At 33.2% G+C, this 18,048-nt stretch overlaps 2 protein-coding genes across 15 annotated transcripts; one reads left to right on the plus strand and one right to left on the minus strand.

Annotated features, from left to right (window-relative positions):
- Positions 1 to 430: 430 nt before the first annotated feature.
- Positions 431 to 15,950, minus strand: LOC145123690 (DEMETER-like protein 3). Of its 9 annotated transcripts, XM_079058890.1 has the most exons (24): positions 15,573 to 15,936; positions 15,045 to 15,160; positions 14,806 to 14,909; positions 10,044 to 10,120; positions 9,901 to 9,964; positions 8,332 to 9,354; positions 7,752 to 8,090; positions 6,987 to 7,091; positions 5,934 to 6,024; positions 5,636 to 5,810; positions 5,477 to 5,559; positions 5,144 to 5,228; positions 4,965 to 5,056; positions 4,787 to 4,855; positions 4,663 to 4,699; positions 4,089 to 4,171; positions 3,310 to 3,486; positions 2,612 to 2,648; positions 2,222 to 2,279; positions 1,473 to 1,576; positions 1,303 to 1,368; positions 1,074 to 1,188; positions 962 to 1,000; positions 431 to 767 (listed from the first exon to the last, which is right to left on the minus strand). In XM_079058890.1, exons 6-24 carry the CDS (start codon positions 8,444 to 8,446, stop codon positions 658 to 660), a joined length of 1,980 nt encoding a protein of 659 aa, XP_078915016.1. In that variant the 5' UTR covers positions 8,447 to 9,354; positions 9,901 to 9,964; positions 10,044 to 10,120; positions 14,806 to 14,909; positions 15,045 to 15,160; positions 15,573 to 15,936; the 3' UTR covers positions 431 to 657. The 9 variants fall into 9 exon arrangements, 7 of the variants coding, with proteins under 7 accessions (XP_078915016.1, XP_078915015.1, XP_078915019.1 ...); XM_079058889.1 differs by lacking the exon at positions 9,901 to 9,964; XM_079058893.1 differs by lacking the exon at positions 9,901 to 9,964 and having other exon boundaries at positions 3,310 to 3,483; positions 15,573 to 15,934.
- LOC145123691 (uncharacterized) lies at positions 10,577 to 14,168 on the plus strand. Of its 6 annotated transcripts, none has more exons than XM_079058898.1 (12): positions 10,580 to 11,019; positions 11,544 to 11,619; positions 11,741 to 11,861; positions 12,015 to 12,096; positions 12,293 to 12,343; positions 12,495 to 12,532; positions 12,666 to 12,770; positions 13,060 to 13,170; positions 13,265 to 13,382; positions 13,507 to 13,644; positions 13,730 to 13,853; positions 13,938 to 14,168. In XM_079058898.1, the coding sequence occupies exons 2-7, from the start codon at positions 11,598 to 11,600 to the stop codon at positions 12,676 to 12,678; spliced, it is 327 nt and encodes a 108-aa protein (XP_078915024.1). In that variant the 5' UTR covers positions 10,580 to 11,019; positions 11,544 to 11,597; the 3' UTR covers positions 12,679 to 12,770; positions 13,060 to 13,170; positions 13,265 to 13,382; positions 13,507 to 13,644; positions 13,730 to 13,853; positions 13,938 to 14,168. The 6 variants fall into 6 exon arrangements, with proteins under 6 accessions (XP_078915027.1, XP_078915024.1, XP_078915022.1 ...); XM_079058896.1 differs by having other exon boundaries at positions 10,581 to 11,009; XM_079058897.1 differs by having other exon boundaries at positions 10,581 to 11,009; positions 13,571 to 13,644.
- Positions 15,951 to 18,048: the final 2,098 nt, after the last annotated feature.

Here is an 18,048-nt window from a genome sequence, read left to right on the forward strand (position 1 = left end):
AGGTCTCAAAAAAACATGATCATATAAAAGGGAAGCGGGGGATTTTTTTTTTCTTTTTTTCTTTTTTCTTTTCAGAAGGAAGAAGAATGGGGAAGAAGAGAGAAATAAAATTAAAATAAAAGATAAAAGAGTTAAGGAAAATGGAAAAAGAAATTAAAATGACATATTAGTCATTTTAGGTTTTTAGGTTTAACAGGGACCAAATCCACATAAAGACATGCTCAAAAAGGCCACCGATCCAAAAAAAGTTATGGCTTGGACCAAAACCCGAAAAAAATAAATACCATTGTGTCCTACTTTGTAGTTTTGTCTTAGACAAATCATCATGAGATATTTCAAATGTCCCAAAATTATCGACAAGGTTTTTTTTTTGCAACTTGGGAGCTTCCCACGATGTCTTTTATGCAAATTCTCCCACATGCCTTTGCGGTTTCACCAAAAGTAATTCATTCCATCTCATCATAAGTTAAATGAGAAAAACGAATATCATATGTTTGGCTCCAAAGTGCCCAAAAAAATTATATTATCTTCCTGCCGTGTAATTCAATTTTGTACCTTTTAACTTAAAGACAGTCTAACAAAAGTACGTTGGATCCAATCCCATGCATAACCTCCAAATAGATAGTCTAACAAAAGCTGTCAGATCCAGTGAGTGCATCATCCATCATTGGTTCGTTTTGTTGGTGATTTTCCTTTTCGATGGAATTGCTCTGGCAAAGGCCTTGCTGCTCTTGTCTTCATGCTGAAACCCCTTATGCAAACATATCCTACAAAAATAATTCAAATTTTATAATGTCTTCTACTTTCTACAAACAGTTTCCATGAGTTGCTGCATGTTTCATGATAGACATAATAGGTGCAATGGGTTTCTGTTGACGGATATGGACTTAATGTAGAAAAAACTACTCGAAACAGAGTCCTAACTTGCTACAAATTTGTTAAGACAATTTTTAATTAATACCTTTCCAAAAGCAATCTTGTATTTCCTGAGCCGACAAACCTGTGTCACATAAAGTTATAATCAGCAGTTATTTTTCTGGTTTGGTAAGAGTAATTAATAGATAGGTATCTACCTTCAAATATTGCTGATATAGATGTTCCACAGAATAGCATCTTTTTAGTCAGACCCCATAACAACCTTCGGGGGAAAACAAGTGGTTTTCTACTCGATTCATCATCAGCAAATACCTAAATCAACCATCACAACTAGAAAATCAGGAATCAACATATATATATATATATATATATATATATATATATATATATATATATATATATTTGCTATATGAAAAGGAAGAGTACCTCGTTGATCTGGAAGAATGTCCCATCAAGTGGAAATGACCCTCTAGTTGCTGTCCGACATGGCACCTGTTTGTGTTTGTTTGTACATGTTAGGCTTAAATTGCAAGAAAATAGCAATCTACTTAATTGATGCTCATGGAACAATCTTCACACAGAACAGTTTTGCTCACCAAATATGTTCCAAACACCATCTCTTCTTCTTCCTGTGAATCTGTTGATTTTAGTGAATTGTATTCTTCTTTGAGCATTCCGGAAGGATTCTGGAGGGTTTCTCCTGACAAAAAAATATAATAATGTACAAAAATCGATAATTTACAAAGTTATATACTGTAGCTTTTACAAGGGATAAATGCAAGAAGCAACAATGTACTTTCATTTGTTTTTGTATTATAGCATCCCACTCTCATTTATTTCTATTATCGCATTGTACGTTAAAACTTTTTTTTCCTATCAAGTCATTGTACTTTGAAAATCTACCCAATTATAGCATTTTATATTTGTTCTTATTAGTACGTCATACTTTGACAAACAACCGAATTATATTTGGATGATATTGCTAAAATTTGGGTAAAATTTTAAAATACAACATGCTGTAATAGGACAAAATGGGAGCAGGATGATATAAGAAACAATAAATCAATGAGTGTACCTTACATTTAACCCCTTTTACAATGTCACACCTTCAAGGGCTTAGAACCCCATAATTGCGGGACCATCTTCTGATCCACAAAACCAAGAAAAGAATGCATACACTTCTCTTTCTTTTCATTTATGAATTTCTGAGCATCCCTTTTTTTTTTTCCTAAAATTCATAGAACTACCATCTTCTCGTTCTAAACATACATGTTTCTTCTTGTTGAGAACATGGATTAAATTTTGAATCATTGAGAGTTAAAATGTAAGCAAAAAATTATTGTACCTGGTGGCCATATAGCAAGTAGATAAGGATTCTTGTCATCAAAGTCTCTTTTGTCCAACTGTAACACAACCACCTCAACAGTATAAACAAATATGTATGTGTATCTATATAAGGGTTGAATGCAATAAATATCAACACACTTTCGTTTCCTCCCACTACGCCATTGTACTTTTAAACATCTAGCAATGTTATCCAAATACAAAGCAATTTTGAGTAGATTTTTCTAATAAGAAAAATATTTAAAGTGCAATGCTATAACTAGGTAAATTTTCAAGGTGCAATGCTGTCATAGCAATAAACAAAAGCAAGCTGCTACAATAAACAAATAACTGAAAGTATGCTTCTATTTCTTGCATTTAGCCTATATGAGTATAAGAAACATGCACTGACCACTTGCACAAGAGGATGCGAATCGGGAAGCTCATAGCTGCAATATTGCACATATACATATACATAGATTAGGATATAGGCCTTGTCACACAAGTTGTTGGAGGTTATAATCTAATTGTCAAAAACTACCATTAACTCAAAGGTTACTATTTGTTTCATATATATATATATATATATATATATATATATATATATATATATATATATATAGGGTAAATTGCAGGTAATAGCAAAAAACATACTTCACTCTCGCTACCAATACGGGCAATGTACTTTGATTTTTCCCCATAACAGCGACATACTTACAAATTTTTACAGTAATATCAATATAGTTTATATTCTACCATAATAGCAATGTACTTATATATTTTTTCCCATAATAACAGCGTACTGACATTTCTTTACGAATAATATGGGCAATGTAGTCTAATTGTTACATATTGATATTATCAGTAAACAGTGTAGCTTTTGGTTGGCTGCTATTACCGATAACAAAATGTAAGTACGTTGATATATGCATAAAAAATATATTATGCATGGGTTGCATATTGCTATTGTTGGTAAGGATTACAATGCTATTACGGGTAAAATATAAAATGCATTGCCTATTTTGGTAAAAAGATTAATGCGTGTTTGCTGTTTCCTGCAATTTGGCCTAATATAATAACCAAGATTTGAAAATAATACAGAATTCTTACACTTGGTGTTCTGTCCTCGATCGGCCTACTGCATTTTTCATAAGCTCTTCGGTTTTAACAATCACAGGACCAAGGCAATGATCTTCGATATCTTGTTCGAATCCATTTTTAGTGTTTTTCTTTTGTCCGGAAGATGAAACTGGAACAAATGTCTTTTTCTCTGATGGTTCAGGCCTGCTAATTAGCATCTTTGAGTATGTAGATCAGCCAGGAATTTCATCATTATTACTTGGGTTAAATGTACTTTCATATATTTTTTTATTATAACATCCTACGCTACTTTTATTGTGTCCTATTACAACATTGTACTTTGAAGAATCTGCCCAACTATAGCAATGTCATTCAAATAAGAAGAAATTTGTATTGCTATAACTAGGTAGATTTTTCAAAGTCCAATGCGCTACTATAAGAAATTTTACATTACAATGCTATAATTGGGTGTTAATAAGAAAAAAAAATGAGAAGACAGTGATGTAGTAGTAAAAATATCTTATAGTAGGATGCTATAATAGTTATATAAATAAAAGTACATTGTTCTTTCTTGCATTTAGCCCTTATAAGTTTATCTTGACGTGATTTTTGCTTATAAAACAGGCTGCAATATGTATCACTTGCACTTTATGGCATAGCCAAAAACAAAGTGTTATCAACTATAAAGAAAAGGATAGATCACAAATCACAATGACGGTATGGACACTTGGAATTATTAAAAAAAATAATAATAAATAAAAATAAAAAAATAAAATAAAAATAAAATAAAAAGGCAAAATGTTCAAAACCTTGCATATGCACTGGCAAAATGACTGCAGTCTTTCTTTAATGGACAAGAACTGCAATTTGGTTTCTTCTTCGTGCAAAACACCTGCACAATTTGAAATACGATATACATGACAAATGCATATTAGTAATTAACTATTGCGTTTTCAAGATAATTATATAACTACTTGAAATTTTATGCATTTCCTTACTTGTTTGTCCAAATCTCATTATTTGGATCCTTATTAATCAGAAAATCATACTCGTAATTACTTTACAAAAACTCTAACAACTGTTAGTTCAACTTCAAGTCATAATTATCAGCTTAGACACACATTCAAAGTTTCAAACATTCATCACTACCAGATGCATCTAATTCAAATATCAACTGGGCCAACTTTATGCTTTTTTTCTAGCGCATGAATTGGATTTTCAACCACTATTCTTGTTTTCTTTTGTGCTAAAAAGAAGAAAATTTGAACTTTGGGTTATTTTTTACATTTTCCTAAATACATTTATTGTTTTACGACAAAATGAGAAGTGCAATGGTTTAATGTCTACATTACTTTTTTTTTTTTTTTTTTTTTTCCATCATACCTTTCCAAAAGTGATCATTTGATAATGAAGTTCGTACCTGTGTTAAATAATTTGCAGGTATTTTATTAGAGTAGGTTATATTTATTTATCATGAAAAAACAAAAGATTAAACCCAAGAAATTACAATGTTTCGGCATCAAGGTTGCCAAGCCTGAGTGAGAGATACTCTTGAACAGATTTCATGATAGGGTACCTGATCACAAGGTTGATAGCAAATAGAAAAAAACCCACAAACGGTCAACATGGTCCAATCATATCATAATATTAATAGCAAATAATTCGATGGTAGTTCAATCACTCACTCTTCTAGCTGATGTATGAGAACGTCATCAGGAAGCTTTTTAATTGGGACCCATCCCAAGCGAACCACTATTCTAGCAATATGTCTGTCAACCTTGTACAAAGCATATATGCATATGAAAACCTTCATTTATTATAGTAGAAGTAGATTCATTCAAATTGCTAAATTTTAGAATCTTACAGGGAATGCGCGTTGTCGTAGTGTCAACAGACGCACACATTCCATGCTTTTTATACCCAATCCATATACCCGAGAGAAGAAATCCCTGCACGTTTGTTCTACAAGTCAGGACTCAGTCCTTTTATTATATATTATTATTATTATTATTCCTGGCAGCAGCATATAAAACGGTATACACATATGTAGGCAACATCTACATGGGGAAGCTAAATCACAAGAACAAAGGTTTTTGTAGGCAAGCCTGCACTTATCAAGTTATCATTATCTTTCACATATTAACAAGTTCCCTCATGACAATTTGACAATTTAACCAATTAATTTGGAAAATCTTACATTGCTATTCCAGGTTTAGCATTTCTTAACCACTCAAGATCAAGAAGCCCAGAGTTTTTATCATGTATGCTATCAAGGAACATCTGCACGTACAAGTTAAAATTTCATATTGTTTATCTGCTTTTTATGCATTAATTTTATTAAAAATACTCTTGTTACCTTGATTCGTGCTGCAAGTCTATTGTTCATGCCTCTTTCTTGGATGGCATTAGAGATCTCATCAGCCTGTGCACATCGAACTGCACTCCAGTCCAGCGCGTCTTCAGTGTGATTGTCACTATTATTAATGATATTTTCCTTGGGGTATTTTGCAGCCAGAGACATGAAGGCAGAACTAACAAATATTGTGTAAAATAAATAATATATAGTGATTAGTGAGTGTGAGTGTGAGCGTGAAGGAATACTCATCATGTCTCCAAAAAGTATTGTACCGAGTCACAAAAAAGGCTACACTTACCTTGAATAACTGTCTGCTGTATTTTGTGTTAAGAAAACACCAACTACAGAGTCCACGACAGAACCTTTCCAACCCATGAAAGGCCTATTTCCTGTTAATTTCATATATAAAACAATATCATTATCTTAGAAGGCAATTTTTTGATAGATAATAAAATTGAATTTCTGTTAAAAGCTAGAAATGTGTATGAAAAATATAGACGCCACGTTGCAATGTGCTTTACCTTCTTTCCAAAATAGGCAACATATTTTATTTGTTACCCACAACAGCAACCAACTTGCATTTTTCTACCAATTTAGGCAATGTGTAACCTAGAAATTAACCTATCAGGGATGATGTAGCTTGAATTACAAAACCCGACCCAATGCCCACCGACTGTAGCGACTTCCATCAAGACTAGGCTAGCTCTCTAATGAAATGTTTACCCGTCGATACTTGCTCCTGCTTATTGATTAGGGTGAGTCACTCAACTTCATGTTCCTAAATAAGTTATCTAAAACTCACTCAAATCGAGCTAATTAAGTGGCTCGTTTCAAATAACGTCACACCCCACTCTTAGCCTTAATTGGGTGGTATTTGAACTTGGGTCACTCTTACCATGTCATCCTCCACAACCACAATGTCCAAGATTATGACCACTAATCCAATAATATATATATATATATATATATATATATATATATATATATATATATATATATATAACCTCTAACCTTTCAGATAGGTTACAAAATGGCCTATATTGATATAAAAATGCAAGGTGATTTTAATTTAAGGTAAAAAATAAAGCGCCTTATCTATTTTGGTAAAATGATAAAGTTCGTTGCTATTAGAAGAGGGAAATGAGTGTCGATGTTCTATGAAATAATAGTTTTAAGAATAACCAAACATAAATCATGGATATATATGTTGTTTAAAAGTTCCAAAAACCAAAATCCTTATTTAATTTGAGACAATGTAACAATATATTGTATGCATTTGTATACAAATGGAACTTCCTTTACGGTTGTATAGCCCCATAGGTTTTGGGATGCTGATGGCCTCACAAATTACCTTGAACAAGACGCATGGAGTTGATGAAACACAAAGCCCTTTGTCGGAATAACTCCTGCTCTTTCTTACACCATTCGTCTTCCTCTTTCTCATTGTATTCCAAACCTTTAATGGATAACAAGAAGGATAAATAAAAAGGGCTAAATGCTAATTACTAAATTTACCAAAAAGGGGAAGCCCATATATCACAAAATGACCAGCTCTTAATTAGATGATTATCACAAAAAGACCAAATAATTTTTGTTTTCGTGATATTGTTTTATCAATGGTCCCCCACTAAAAAATCTCCAATAATAATAATAATAATAATAATAATAATAATAATAAATAAATAAATAAATAAATAAACTGGGCAAAAAAGATATTGTTTCTTCACGAAATGACATCATTTATGCGGAAAGAAGATAACTAAAGAAAGTATGTTGTGAAATAGAGGGTCATTTTGTGATAAATGGCAAAATGTGGTGAGGTCAAATGGTGATAGAACCAACCCCATTTTTGTCATTTTTGTGATTAACCCTAAATAAAATGTAGTTCTAATCCAGTCAACCTCGCCTCCCTTTTTAAGACTCCTATGGAAAAACTCCACATGTTGAGTTGGTATTGGATTTGTAAAGACATTCAAGTCTTTTTATCCAATGTTTGAAAAGCAATAGAAAGGTTCAACTTCTTAAGAAATATGCATCTGTTTTACTCCAAATGTTAAATGGGTATTAAAGAAACCATAAGTAAATCATTAGAAAGTGGTGATAGAAAGGTGCGTACTCTTCTGTTGGTCATCTGCGATATACTTTCTCACGTTGCGGGTGAAGCAAAAGCCCCCCTCAGTGTAGACCAGCATCCTTTTTGTTTGGATATATGCAGAATCAAAATCCAAACGTCTTCTGCAAGATGACTTCACATTTGAATCTCCTCTCCGACGACCACCGGAAGAAAGGGAAGGAGTCGCCTTTGTAGTTGGGGAATTGGCCATCACTTTTGGCCTAAACTTGGCCTTCAATTTGCTCGGCGTCTCATGGTTTACGTCAATTTCATGATCCTTGTTTGATGATTTGATTGGCGTACATGGTGCTGAACCCGAAACCCTAGTTACCTTTTTACCACCTAACAGAAAAGAAAAGAACACAACAGAGAGACTCGGTCAGTCGGCTAATCATACCAAATTTATTTATAAAAAAAAACAAGTAAACGCCACGCCTAATGGTTTCAGAGTACATTTGTTGTCTCTCATCTTAGAGCGCAAGCACCTAGAGTTTCATGCAGCATATCGCAAATGTACATAAGCCATTTCAGTTAAAAAGGCTAACGACCAAAGAAATCCAATTACACACACACAAACACTCACGAAATGCACCGGATGTTTTATTTGGCGAAGGAAGAGCGATCATCAGAGGCATGGCAATTGTGGCGTCTTGTAGGCCTGACGGTTGTTTGCGTTTTTTTGTCTTTTTGGTCTCCATATCCTCCTTACAGGCGCAGTACACCACACACACACAGATGGGTGGTACAGTTGTCGATATTGCAACTTGAAGAAACGACGGCCGCCCAACCTCGATTTGGGAGCCTTGAACCACCTGCCAACTGGCAAGTGGTCTGCATTGTTACTGGTAATGATTGCATCGGAACGAGTGCCACTACCACCATAGTTGTTAGCTTCTTTATTATCTTTTATAAAAAAACCGGTTGGTGTGAGGTTTTTGGCAAAGCTTATTAATATCAATAAGTTGCTATTCTTTTAAAATCTTTTCATTAATATCAATAAGCTTTGGAACTAAAAAAGAAATGGATAGAATGGAAAGATTTTAAAAAACCGGATGGGTACGCCAAAGAAATGGATAGAATGGAAAGATTTTATTCACTCCCATCAGTTTAATGTGTAATATCAATAAGTTGCTGGTTTTTGAACAAATAAAGAACAATTTACCCTTTTATTCATACCAACCTCTGTAACAATAAAATTTATTATCCAATTTTTAATGACCTACAAGGCGATTGATTACCACGTTTAATCACAACCAAGGCTTAGGTCTTTAGGATACATGGTTACAAATGATAACTTTAGAAAAAAGAATATTCATCAAAAAAATTCTTTATATTTTGAGACATACGTTTTCTTCTATAAGTAATGCAATAAAAATTAGTACGCACACAGTCTTCTAAATTCTGTTACCCGAACTTTATACTTTATGCTCCACTGAACAAAAAAGTTGTTAGTTTTCATACATTCAAATGTGTATAATTGAATTTGTGTTTTTATTTATTTCAATATAAATAATAAGGGTATTTTGGTCTTTTAGTTAAAAAAATGGAAACATGTGTATTGCTGATTCAGAAATTCCACCTCAGTAGACACTTCAGAACCTTATGCCTGCAGTAACAAAAAAAATAACAGGACGTTGGAGTTTATAAAATATTAATAAAAAGCTTTTTTGCTATCATTCTAATCTACCGGTAAAGTACTTTCATTTATTTCGTATACTTTTCAATTAACCCTTTTAATAGAATACTGTTGAACATAGTTTGTCATTTTTCACTCATCTTACTTGTTGATATAAGTTCAAGAAAGGAGTTAAAAAAGGTAATCCAGTACAGAAAGGAGCAAAAAAAGCTTAAAACTTTTTAGAAAAATTACTAACCTAATAAGAAGCACTTATGTATACTACATAGATGAGCCATATATGTCATATGATAAGGAGATAAAAGATATAATCTTCACAAAAAGAGTGAGATATCCATTGAAGTACAAAATTTTCAAAAATAAAGTTCATTATGATACCAAGCCATTAATGTACAACAACTATGTGTCCACATGGAATGGAATCATTGCATTCCATCGTATGAATGGAATGAGTTTCTTGTATTATATATAATTAATGGCAAATTGTGAATGATATATTAATAGCAATGAGCTTACCAAATCCTTGTATGAAAAAAACACAATATACCCCATATCAATTGTATTTTTGTGACAAAAACACCTGACCATTTTTCAAATAATTAAATAAAACTTAATTTATATCATATAAATAATAATATATGTATATAAAAAAAACTTACGAAGCACGAAAATCTACACCAACAGGTTTTGGGAGTTGTAAGAAGTTTCGTGAATGCAAATCTGTTGCAAATACTGTCTGCATAAAAAAATTACTCTTTAATTTAGTTTTTTTAAAAGAAAAAAATATTTAATATATATGTTAGGGTGGAATATTTCAACATACTGTTAGATACTGGAACAATCCATCTAGCTATTGTGGCTTCATATATCACTACAAGAATAAGCATCTATAGGGACGAGATCTATAGGGACGACATTTGTCGTCCCTATTGGCTACCTACAGGGACGACATGTCGTCGCCATAGGGTTGACGAATTTTGTTGACTTTTGAAGCTACAGCGACAACTTCTCGTCTCAGCATTTTAAGCGGGAAAAAAGTGGATTTGGCGCGTTCTTGAAGTAGCGACGACTTATCGCTCTAACAAATAACGAAAATTAAAAATAACATTTTTTTTAATCACTTCATGGAAATAAAGGGTGGGACGTCGTTTTGGGGATAACTATAGGACGACTTGTCGTCCCCATAGCTTTCTATGCCCAAAATTAGGAGAGCAGCCCCTTCATTTCATTCATGCACGCTCACTCATCAGTCCGTCTCTCTCGATCGATCGACAATTCTCCCCTGGCGACTTCCTCACCTCCTACTCCCGGCAAATCTTCTTCCTCTCTCTCGATCCTCATGCTAGTTGTCGAAGACCACCGGTGATTAGCTTCAACGCCGACGATTCTAACTACCGGCTTCATTTTCACCTCTGGCTCTTTCTCGATCGACCAGAAACTATATCTTAATTCGGATTCAATCAACACAGATCTGATCTACGTGGCTCCGGATAATTGATGGCAGGGGCGGCATCTGCGCTGTTCCTCCTCGACATCAAAGGCCGTGTTTGGTGTGGCACGACTACCGTGGCGACGTGTCTGCAGTTTAGGCCGAACGTTTCTTCATCAAACTGATTGAACAAGGGGTATTTTCATGTTCGTCTTTCTTTCAGATAGCTATTTTATGTTGTTTGTCTTGGTTAGAAACCAAAACACGATAAGTAAAACAATATGTACTCATAAAGTAGGTTGATTAAGCAAAGATGTTTGTATTTCCAGTTAGGTATTGGTAAATCGAGAGGGTTTGAATAAGAATCTGTTCTAGTTGCTTCCAATTGATTTCTTGCACACAGATAAATCTGTTAAGAATCCACAAGTCCATTCAATTTTCTTCTGTTGTAATTTCATGCCTTCATTTAATAAACAATTCTGTAAGAACTAGTGAAGCAGTGAGTTTAGGCATTGGAATTCATTGGTTGAGCGGAAGATTTTAATAATAAGATCAATATGTTTGCAGAATTTATATTGCATAGGGTTTTTGCACTTTTATTTTTAGTTTAAAGCATTGTTGTAATACTAAGCCTTCAAACATATATCGATTATCGAGGTTAAGTTATGTTTATATGAAGCTGTGTGAAATGAGTATGTTTATAACGTGTTACTGTTCTGATGAACTTTAGGGTGATCAAGATTCTCAAGGTCCAGTTGCCTATGATAATGGTGTCACTTATCTAATGATTGCTTGGAGACAGAACTGTAATGTTGTTCATATATTCTAATTCCTTTGATTTCTGAGTAGATTAACATCTCTACAGAAACAATTAACTTTTCTAGTGTAGAATATATATAATTAATTAATTATTGTTGTTTATGATAGGCTGCAAAAATTGTGCCAATGTTTGCTCAGACGTGTTCATGATAGGGGAGGATTTTGGTAGAGCTAGAGCATGTAATCAGCAAGGAAGCACCGACTTAGTTCAACAAGCTATTGATAGCTGGTAAATTTTTTTAAAAATGTTTACATCAAATTTGGATTTACTCCACCATTTGACATTATTCTATTAGGGTTATTTTATCTTTATGCATACATTATAGTAAAAATAAGTTTGAATCTTTGAAAGGCATTTGTGAAAATTATTTTTTTTCTTCAGCCCTATTGATTGCATCCATTGGACTTCTGCTGCACAAGTATCTTTGCTTGAAGATGAAATGTGGAGGGTAGAAAGAGTCGATGTAAGGAACACTCTAAAAGATTTATATTACATCCTCATTTTTTCAATCTTCGTCATCTGAGTTTGATATAAATTTGTAACTACAAATGTATCTATGACTATGAGTAATAATTTATTACTATATCTTAATTCTATTTTTTTCTTTTTAGTTATATAATAATGATATTGCTAACTCTGCCTTTGGTTATTTTGACCAGGTTGCTCTGATGCTTGTAGGGATGGGTTCATCTGCAGATGTTTTTAGATTGGCAAGACTTATTTCTTATAAATTGGTTATTCATGATTAGTTTTTTTTCTTCCATGAACCCTGTTCATCAATTGTCTAAAAAGACGTAAATACCCTCCTTATCTCCATGGTCAATGCTTTCATCTTTATGATGGTTCTGTTTGTTTTGACAGGCAAGCAGTGATGGGAAAAGAGAAAAAACAAAGTTCTGGTAATAAATATTATTTATTTATTAAACACTGAATTCCCATTTCTTGACATTTCATTCTCACTTTTATGTTCTGTTCCATTAATTTCTACTTTTATTAACATAATCAATCTAATAACCCCTGATCACATTTTAGGAGGACTGATTGAGGAGCTGGATGCAGCAAGGCAAAGACTTGTTAATGAAGTCAATAATCCTCCAAGAGGCAAAAGTTTAGTTGATGATGAACATTTTTCATGTGGTAATACTTTCTTTTCCATTTTTTCATTTTTTCATTTGTTCTTGGAGTAAAAACACAATTTTTTGTTGTGTGAACATATGGGTGTTTCTCATTTCCGGTTTACTCATTGATCAAGAGTAAAACCACTAAAGATTAGAGCAGAAAGCAGAGGCACCAAAGATGGATATATATATATATATATATATATATATATATATATATATATATATATAATGAAAGTGATTTTTGTTAAATTCAAGTCTTCTTTGTATATGATTACCGTTAATTTCTATGTTGTGTTTAATTTCAGAACAAGAACAGGAGTTACACCCTCTTTAGCAACTAGAGCTACTCATGCTGTATGGCCAACTGACACTGTCCATTCTTCAGCACTTTCAGCTAACACATGTAAATGACCAAGGTATGTGAATGTGTATTAACAACTTTCTACCATCTTTTATTTACTTTCCAGTGTTTTTTACTTAACCATACATTCATTAATGTAAATGACCAAGGTACTACACCTTCTGTTAATGGAAGAGTGGCATCAAAATCTTCAGTTCCTGTTCACAGGACACGTTTCAGTATCCTCTAATAATCAAAATGCAACTCCAATGCAGGTAGATGATCAAGGTATGCATTAAAGGAGATTTGCTCCTGTTTACGTCTACTACCAAGCTCTTGTTTTTGTTCTTTTTGCCATTAAGTGTTGTATGTATAGATATATAACAATAATATAACTTGGTGATGCTGGTAGCAAGTAGACCTTCTGTTAATAGAAATATGTCGTCAAGTTCTTCAGTTCCAGTTTCTGTTCATAGGGAATTTGTTTTTGGAGCCTCAAAGAATCATACCTCTCAAAATGATGCAACTCCAATACAGGTAGACAACCAAGGTATGCAAGTTCTTTTGTTCCTTTTAATTAAAAATAGAAAATCTTGTCCATGTTCTTTTTTTAAACTTTACATGTAATTTCTCAGCTGCACATTGGTAGCTATTTTAGCTTAATTCAGTGCTTAAGCAATCCGTTCAACACTCAATGAGATGGCATCTTCCAGTAGCAACAGTAACTTTGCATTCTGGATGCCATGGATCAAGATCAAGGTTCCTTCTTCCTAATTCCTTCGTCCTTTTCATTTTTTTTTTCAAAAAAAAAAGATTAAAATTGAATTCATGATGATGTTTCAGATAATGAAAGTGGGAAGAGTGCAAGAAGCTTTAGGGAGCAATCCATTGTTGATGGTGTTTTTTTAAACCATGTAGAATGTAGTGTTATGTACACAAATGATAAGGCATGTGATGATTATGAAATTTTCCTCTAAGTTAATAATTTTGTTCTTCATATGAATTATATTTGCAATAATGTAGTGTTTTGAGATTGTATGGAATTTTAATGTGTTGCAATTAAATTTACTAGTATTAGCTATTTTGTAAATTTACTGCTTTAGCAATTTTTTGCTGTGAAAACTGGGAAATTATTGAGAAAAAAAGAGCAGTTGTATGGGCATACCTATAGAGACGACATGTTGTTTCTATAGGTGGATCTATAGAGAGGACATGTCGTCTCTACAGATGCATCTACCACGACGACATGCTGTTGGTAAAGGTAAGACGAGTCGACTCTACATCTCTATCTATGGAGACGACATGGTGTCTTTATAGATACACCTATAGAGACGACATGTCGTCTCTATAGCTTCATCTATGGAGACCGGCACCGTATAGCGAGGAACCAGAAGAGGACGACATGTTGTCTCTAAAGGATACCTATTGCGACGATATTTATAGTGACGACCAAAAAGATCTATTGCGACGGGGCTATGGTGACGAGAGCTATAGGGACGACATGTCGTTCCGGACACCTATAGGGACGACTTTTTTAACCTATAGAGACGACATTTGTCGTCCCTATAGGTCCAGTTTCTTGTAGTGATATACACCTCTAATTATAGAGGAATCCTGCAAATCATATAGCAGCAATATATATTCAAGTAAGGGCAGAATTGTCATTTTCATAAACTTAACAGATAAGCAGAGGGACAAATTTGTAATTTACTCAATTGTTGCAGGAATGCAGAATGTTGTGACCCAATAACACATAAATCTATAGGCACCATTGATCTTTGAGCAGGAAAAATTGAATTCATAATGACAACATATCTGAAAAAATATAAAATCTTTTTGTTAGAAACTGTGATTAAATTATAGATTAGATGAAGTTGATTGATGAATGAAGATAGTCAAATTGATTTAGATTATAAAAATGATTGTAAACAGAATGAAAGATAAATTTACCTGTGTACTGCTTAGATGAAACAGGGGTCATACTTGGTTTTTGTGTAGTGTGTATTATGGTCTATGGATAAGTTCTAAACTGGATAGATTAACTGTTTGGGATGATTTCTTAATAACTGAAACAAATTAAGAAGAATTACAAGGTTATTAGTTCATGAAATACACCAACAAAATGAGTTCCACCTTCCGAGAACTATAATCAAGAGCATATGCCACTGTGAGTCCTGAAATTGATGACATTGCATCATTTGACACTACATTTGGAACCAACAATTCTTTTTCTAAGAGTGGGAAGGAAAGAGTGGTAGTACGTCAGACCGTTTATTCGTTGAGGACTTTTATCAAACAGGTAGCATGCAATATGTATAAGTTAGGGTTTTCGCACAAGAACATCAATTTCTTTGACCATACCTTGTTAACTTTGGAAGGGAATGGCAAAGTAGTATTCAAGTTTAGTGAAAAAATAGTAAATCAGTAGAATTTGGAAAAATATCGACAGTTGAGCATAAATAATATGTAAAAGAGTACCTATGTTGGGTTTTGATGGTTGCTCTGGTAGCGCCGGTGGCGTGGCATATTTAGAAATCCCGACAGAGTAAAACCCCTCTTTTTCGACTGTAAACAAAGTCGACAATCTTTACCCCGCCACATCTCCTTTGTCGGGCGATAACTCCCTCCGATCAGCCTTGTTGCAATACACGACAAAGAAATAGAGGCGGTGGGAATTTTGTAGATGCAGAGACGGTGGAGCAGGAGGGAAGATAACGTGAGCGGTGAATGATCGGGAAGTATAGCAGATAGGAAGATGAGTGGATCCGGGTGATAAGTGGTGGGTTTCGTATACTTCCAAGGAATGAAGTCGGTGGGTTGTATGAGTAGGTAACACGTAGTGACAGCAATTTCATTCTTATTGGCTTACACAGTACACGTTAGCCATCAGTATGGAGATGGAGAGACACCAGGCAGACAGTAGAGAAACACGTGTAATTCACTGACATGTTTTTTAATCCACTATCACTTCTAATATAAAATATTTATTAAGCCAAAAAAGTCAACAAACGAAGAAAAAAAACAAAAAAAAAATTCCAGCCAATTAGATGCAAAAACTGTTCATCTGGCACTTCAAAATTAATATATATATATAATAACATATTTTTTACAATTAAGATTATTTTTAATATAATTCTAATCAGATTTTTTTTTAATTAATAATTTGTGTATAAAATATCTAATCTTTCAACAAAAAATTTAAAATATTAACTTTGTTAATGATAATAATATATTAATCAATAATAATGAGAATACAAAATAGTTTCAAAAACAAATCAAATGCTATTGCGACCATGTGGGTTTAACGTGGCATATATATATATATATATATATATATATATATATATATATATATATATATATATTCTGCGATCATATCTCATACTAGACTCATATGCATACCATGAATACGTTGTGCACTTGATCCTTCTTCATGTGCTTCATTACCGCCTTCAATCTCTACATCACGACGAAGAATGTAAGATTCTTCTTGCGCTCTCTGAAATGTTTCATCACCACCACCACCACTCATTCTAATGTAATTGTGAATCGTCATTAAAGCTAGCACAATATTCACTTGGTTCTCATATTTGAAATTCACATGCATATCTTTGAGTAACTCTCATCGAGCCTTCCACACTCCAAATATCTATTCGATAACATTCGAAGTGACGAGTGATAAAAGTTAAATGTTTTTTTGAAGCCTCTAGGCTGACATGCGACAATAGTCTATCCACGCCAAAAATTTGGTATATGGTAACAAATGTTTCTGCCTTTTTAGCGAGCAAGGTAACCTCTTGTATTTGGATATTCACCATCTACAACATAATATTTATCTAAAGCCAGAAAAATAAAACATGTGATTGTTATTCATTTCAACCTGTTTGACAATATAAACATCTCATTAGTAAATTTTTTAACTAACCACCGACTGGATGTGGAAAATTAAGTTCCCGTCTCTTTAGCGCTTCATTGAAGAATCTCATGTCATGTGTGATCCTTTCCCATTCGGCTCAAGAAAATTTAAAACACATATTAAAATCACACGATGTCATAATATTTTGTATGGCGTATCCTTTTATTCTAATGTATTTGACTTGCTCAGTCTCTCGTACTGATGCCGTCGTGTGAGTTCCATCAATAACACCAATACAATCCTACAAATTCACAAAATATCATAAGTTAGTAATTATTTCAAAAGTTACTACAATCATATAATGAGCAAAATATAAAAAGTACCTTGAAGTATGGAAAATAGTTAAGATTATTTAAATTATTTAAAAAGTTACTACAACTAATGTATTTGACTTCCCCAAAATGGTTAAATGTTTCTTGAACTAACCTATTTCCACATCCATGCGCTAATGTCATCAAAAAGATCCCAACAGACTCATAAATAGATTCATGACATTTTTGTTGTAACCCATAATGTGTAGTAAGATCTCTACATAACATGTTGAAAATTGGAACGTGTAATCTAAATACTTCATAACATTGTCTATGATGACGAGTAAGTACTGTGTTCATAAATATATTTCCTGTACGCGAAGATGTATGGCAAGGTATATGTGTCTTACTCATTTTATGAGTTAATAATAACCCTTTTGACAACGAGACCACATAATAAAAGCCATTGAACCTCCTCATCCTCCAAATTTTCTTCAGATCCATCATATGAATCGTCACTATCCATCCTGTATAAAAATGTGACATTAAAAACTTTGTTACCAATTATGATAATAAAGACATAAATAGATAATTAACCAACTAACATAAATAGATATTGTCGAATACAAACACATACATAATGTCTAACATAAACACATAGATAATGTCTAACACAAACAAGTAAATAAATAATGTCTAACACATAAAACTAGTTATCTTTCTGAATAAGCATCTTTCGAAACTCCATCCTTGTTGCGTGAGTTTTTGGAACCATATAATTTTCACG

Source organism: Lactuca virosa, chromosome 7 (genome assembly GCF_052849685.1).
Source record: "Lactuca virosa cultivar CGN04683 chromosome 7, Lactuca_virosa_CGN04683_v6, whole genome shotgun sequence".
NCBI lineage: Eukaryota > Viridiplantae > Streptophyta > Magnoliopsida > Asterales > Asteraceae > Lactuca > Lactuca virosa.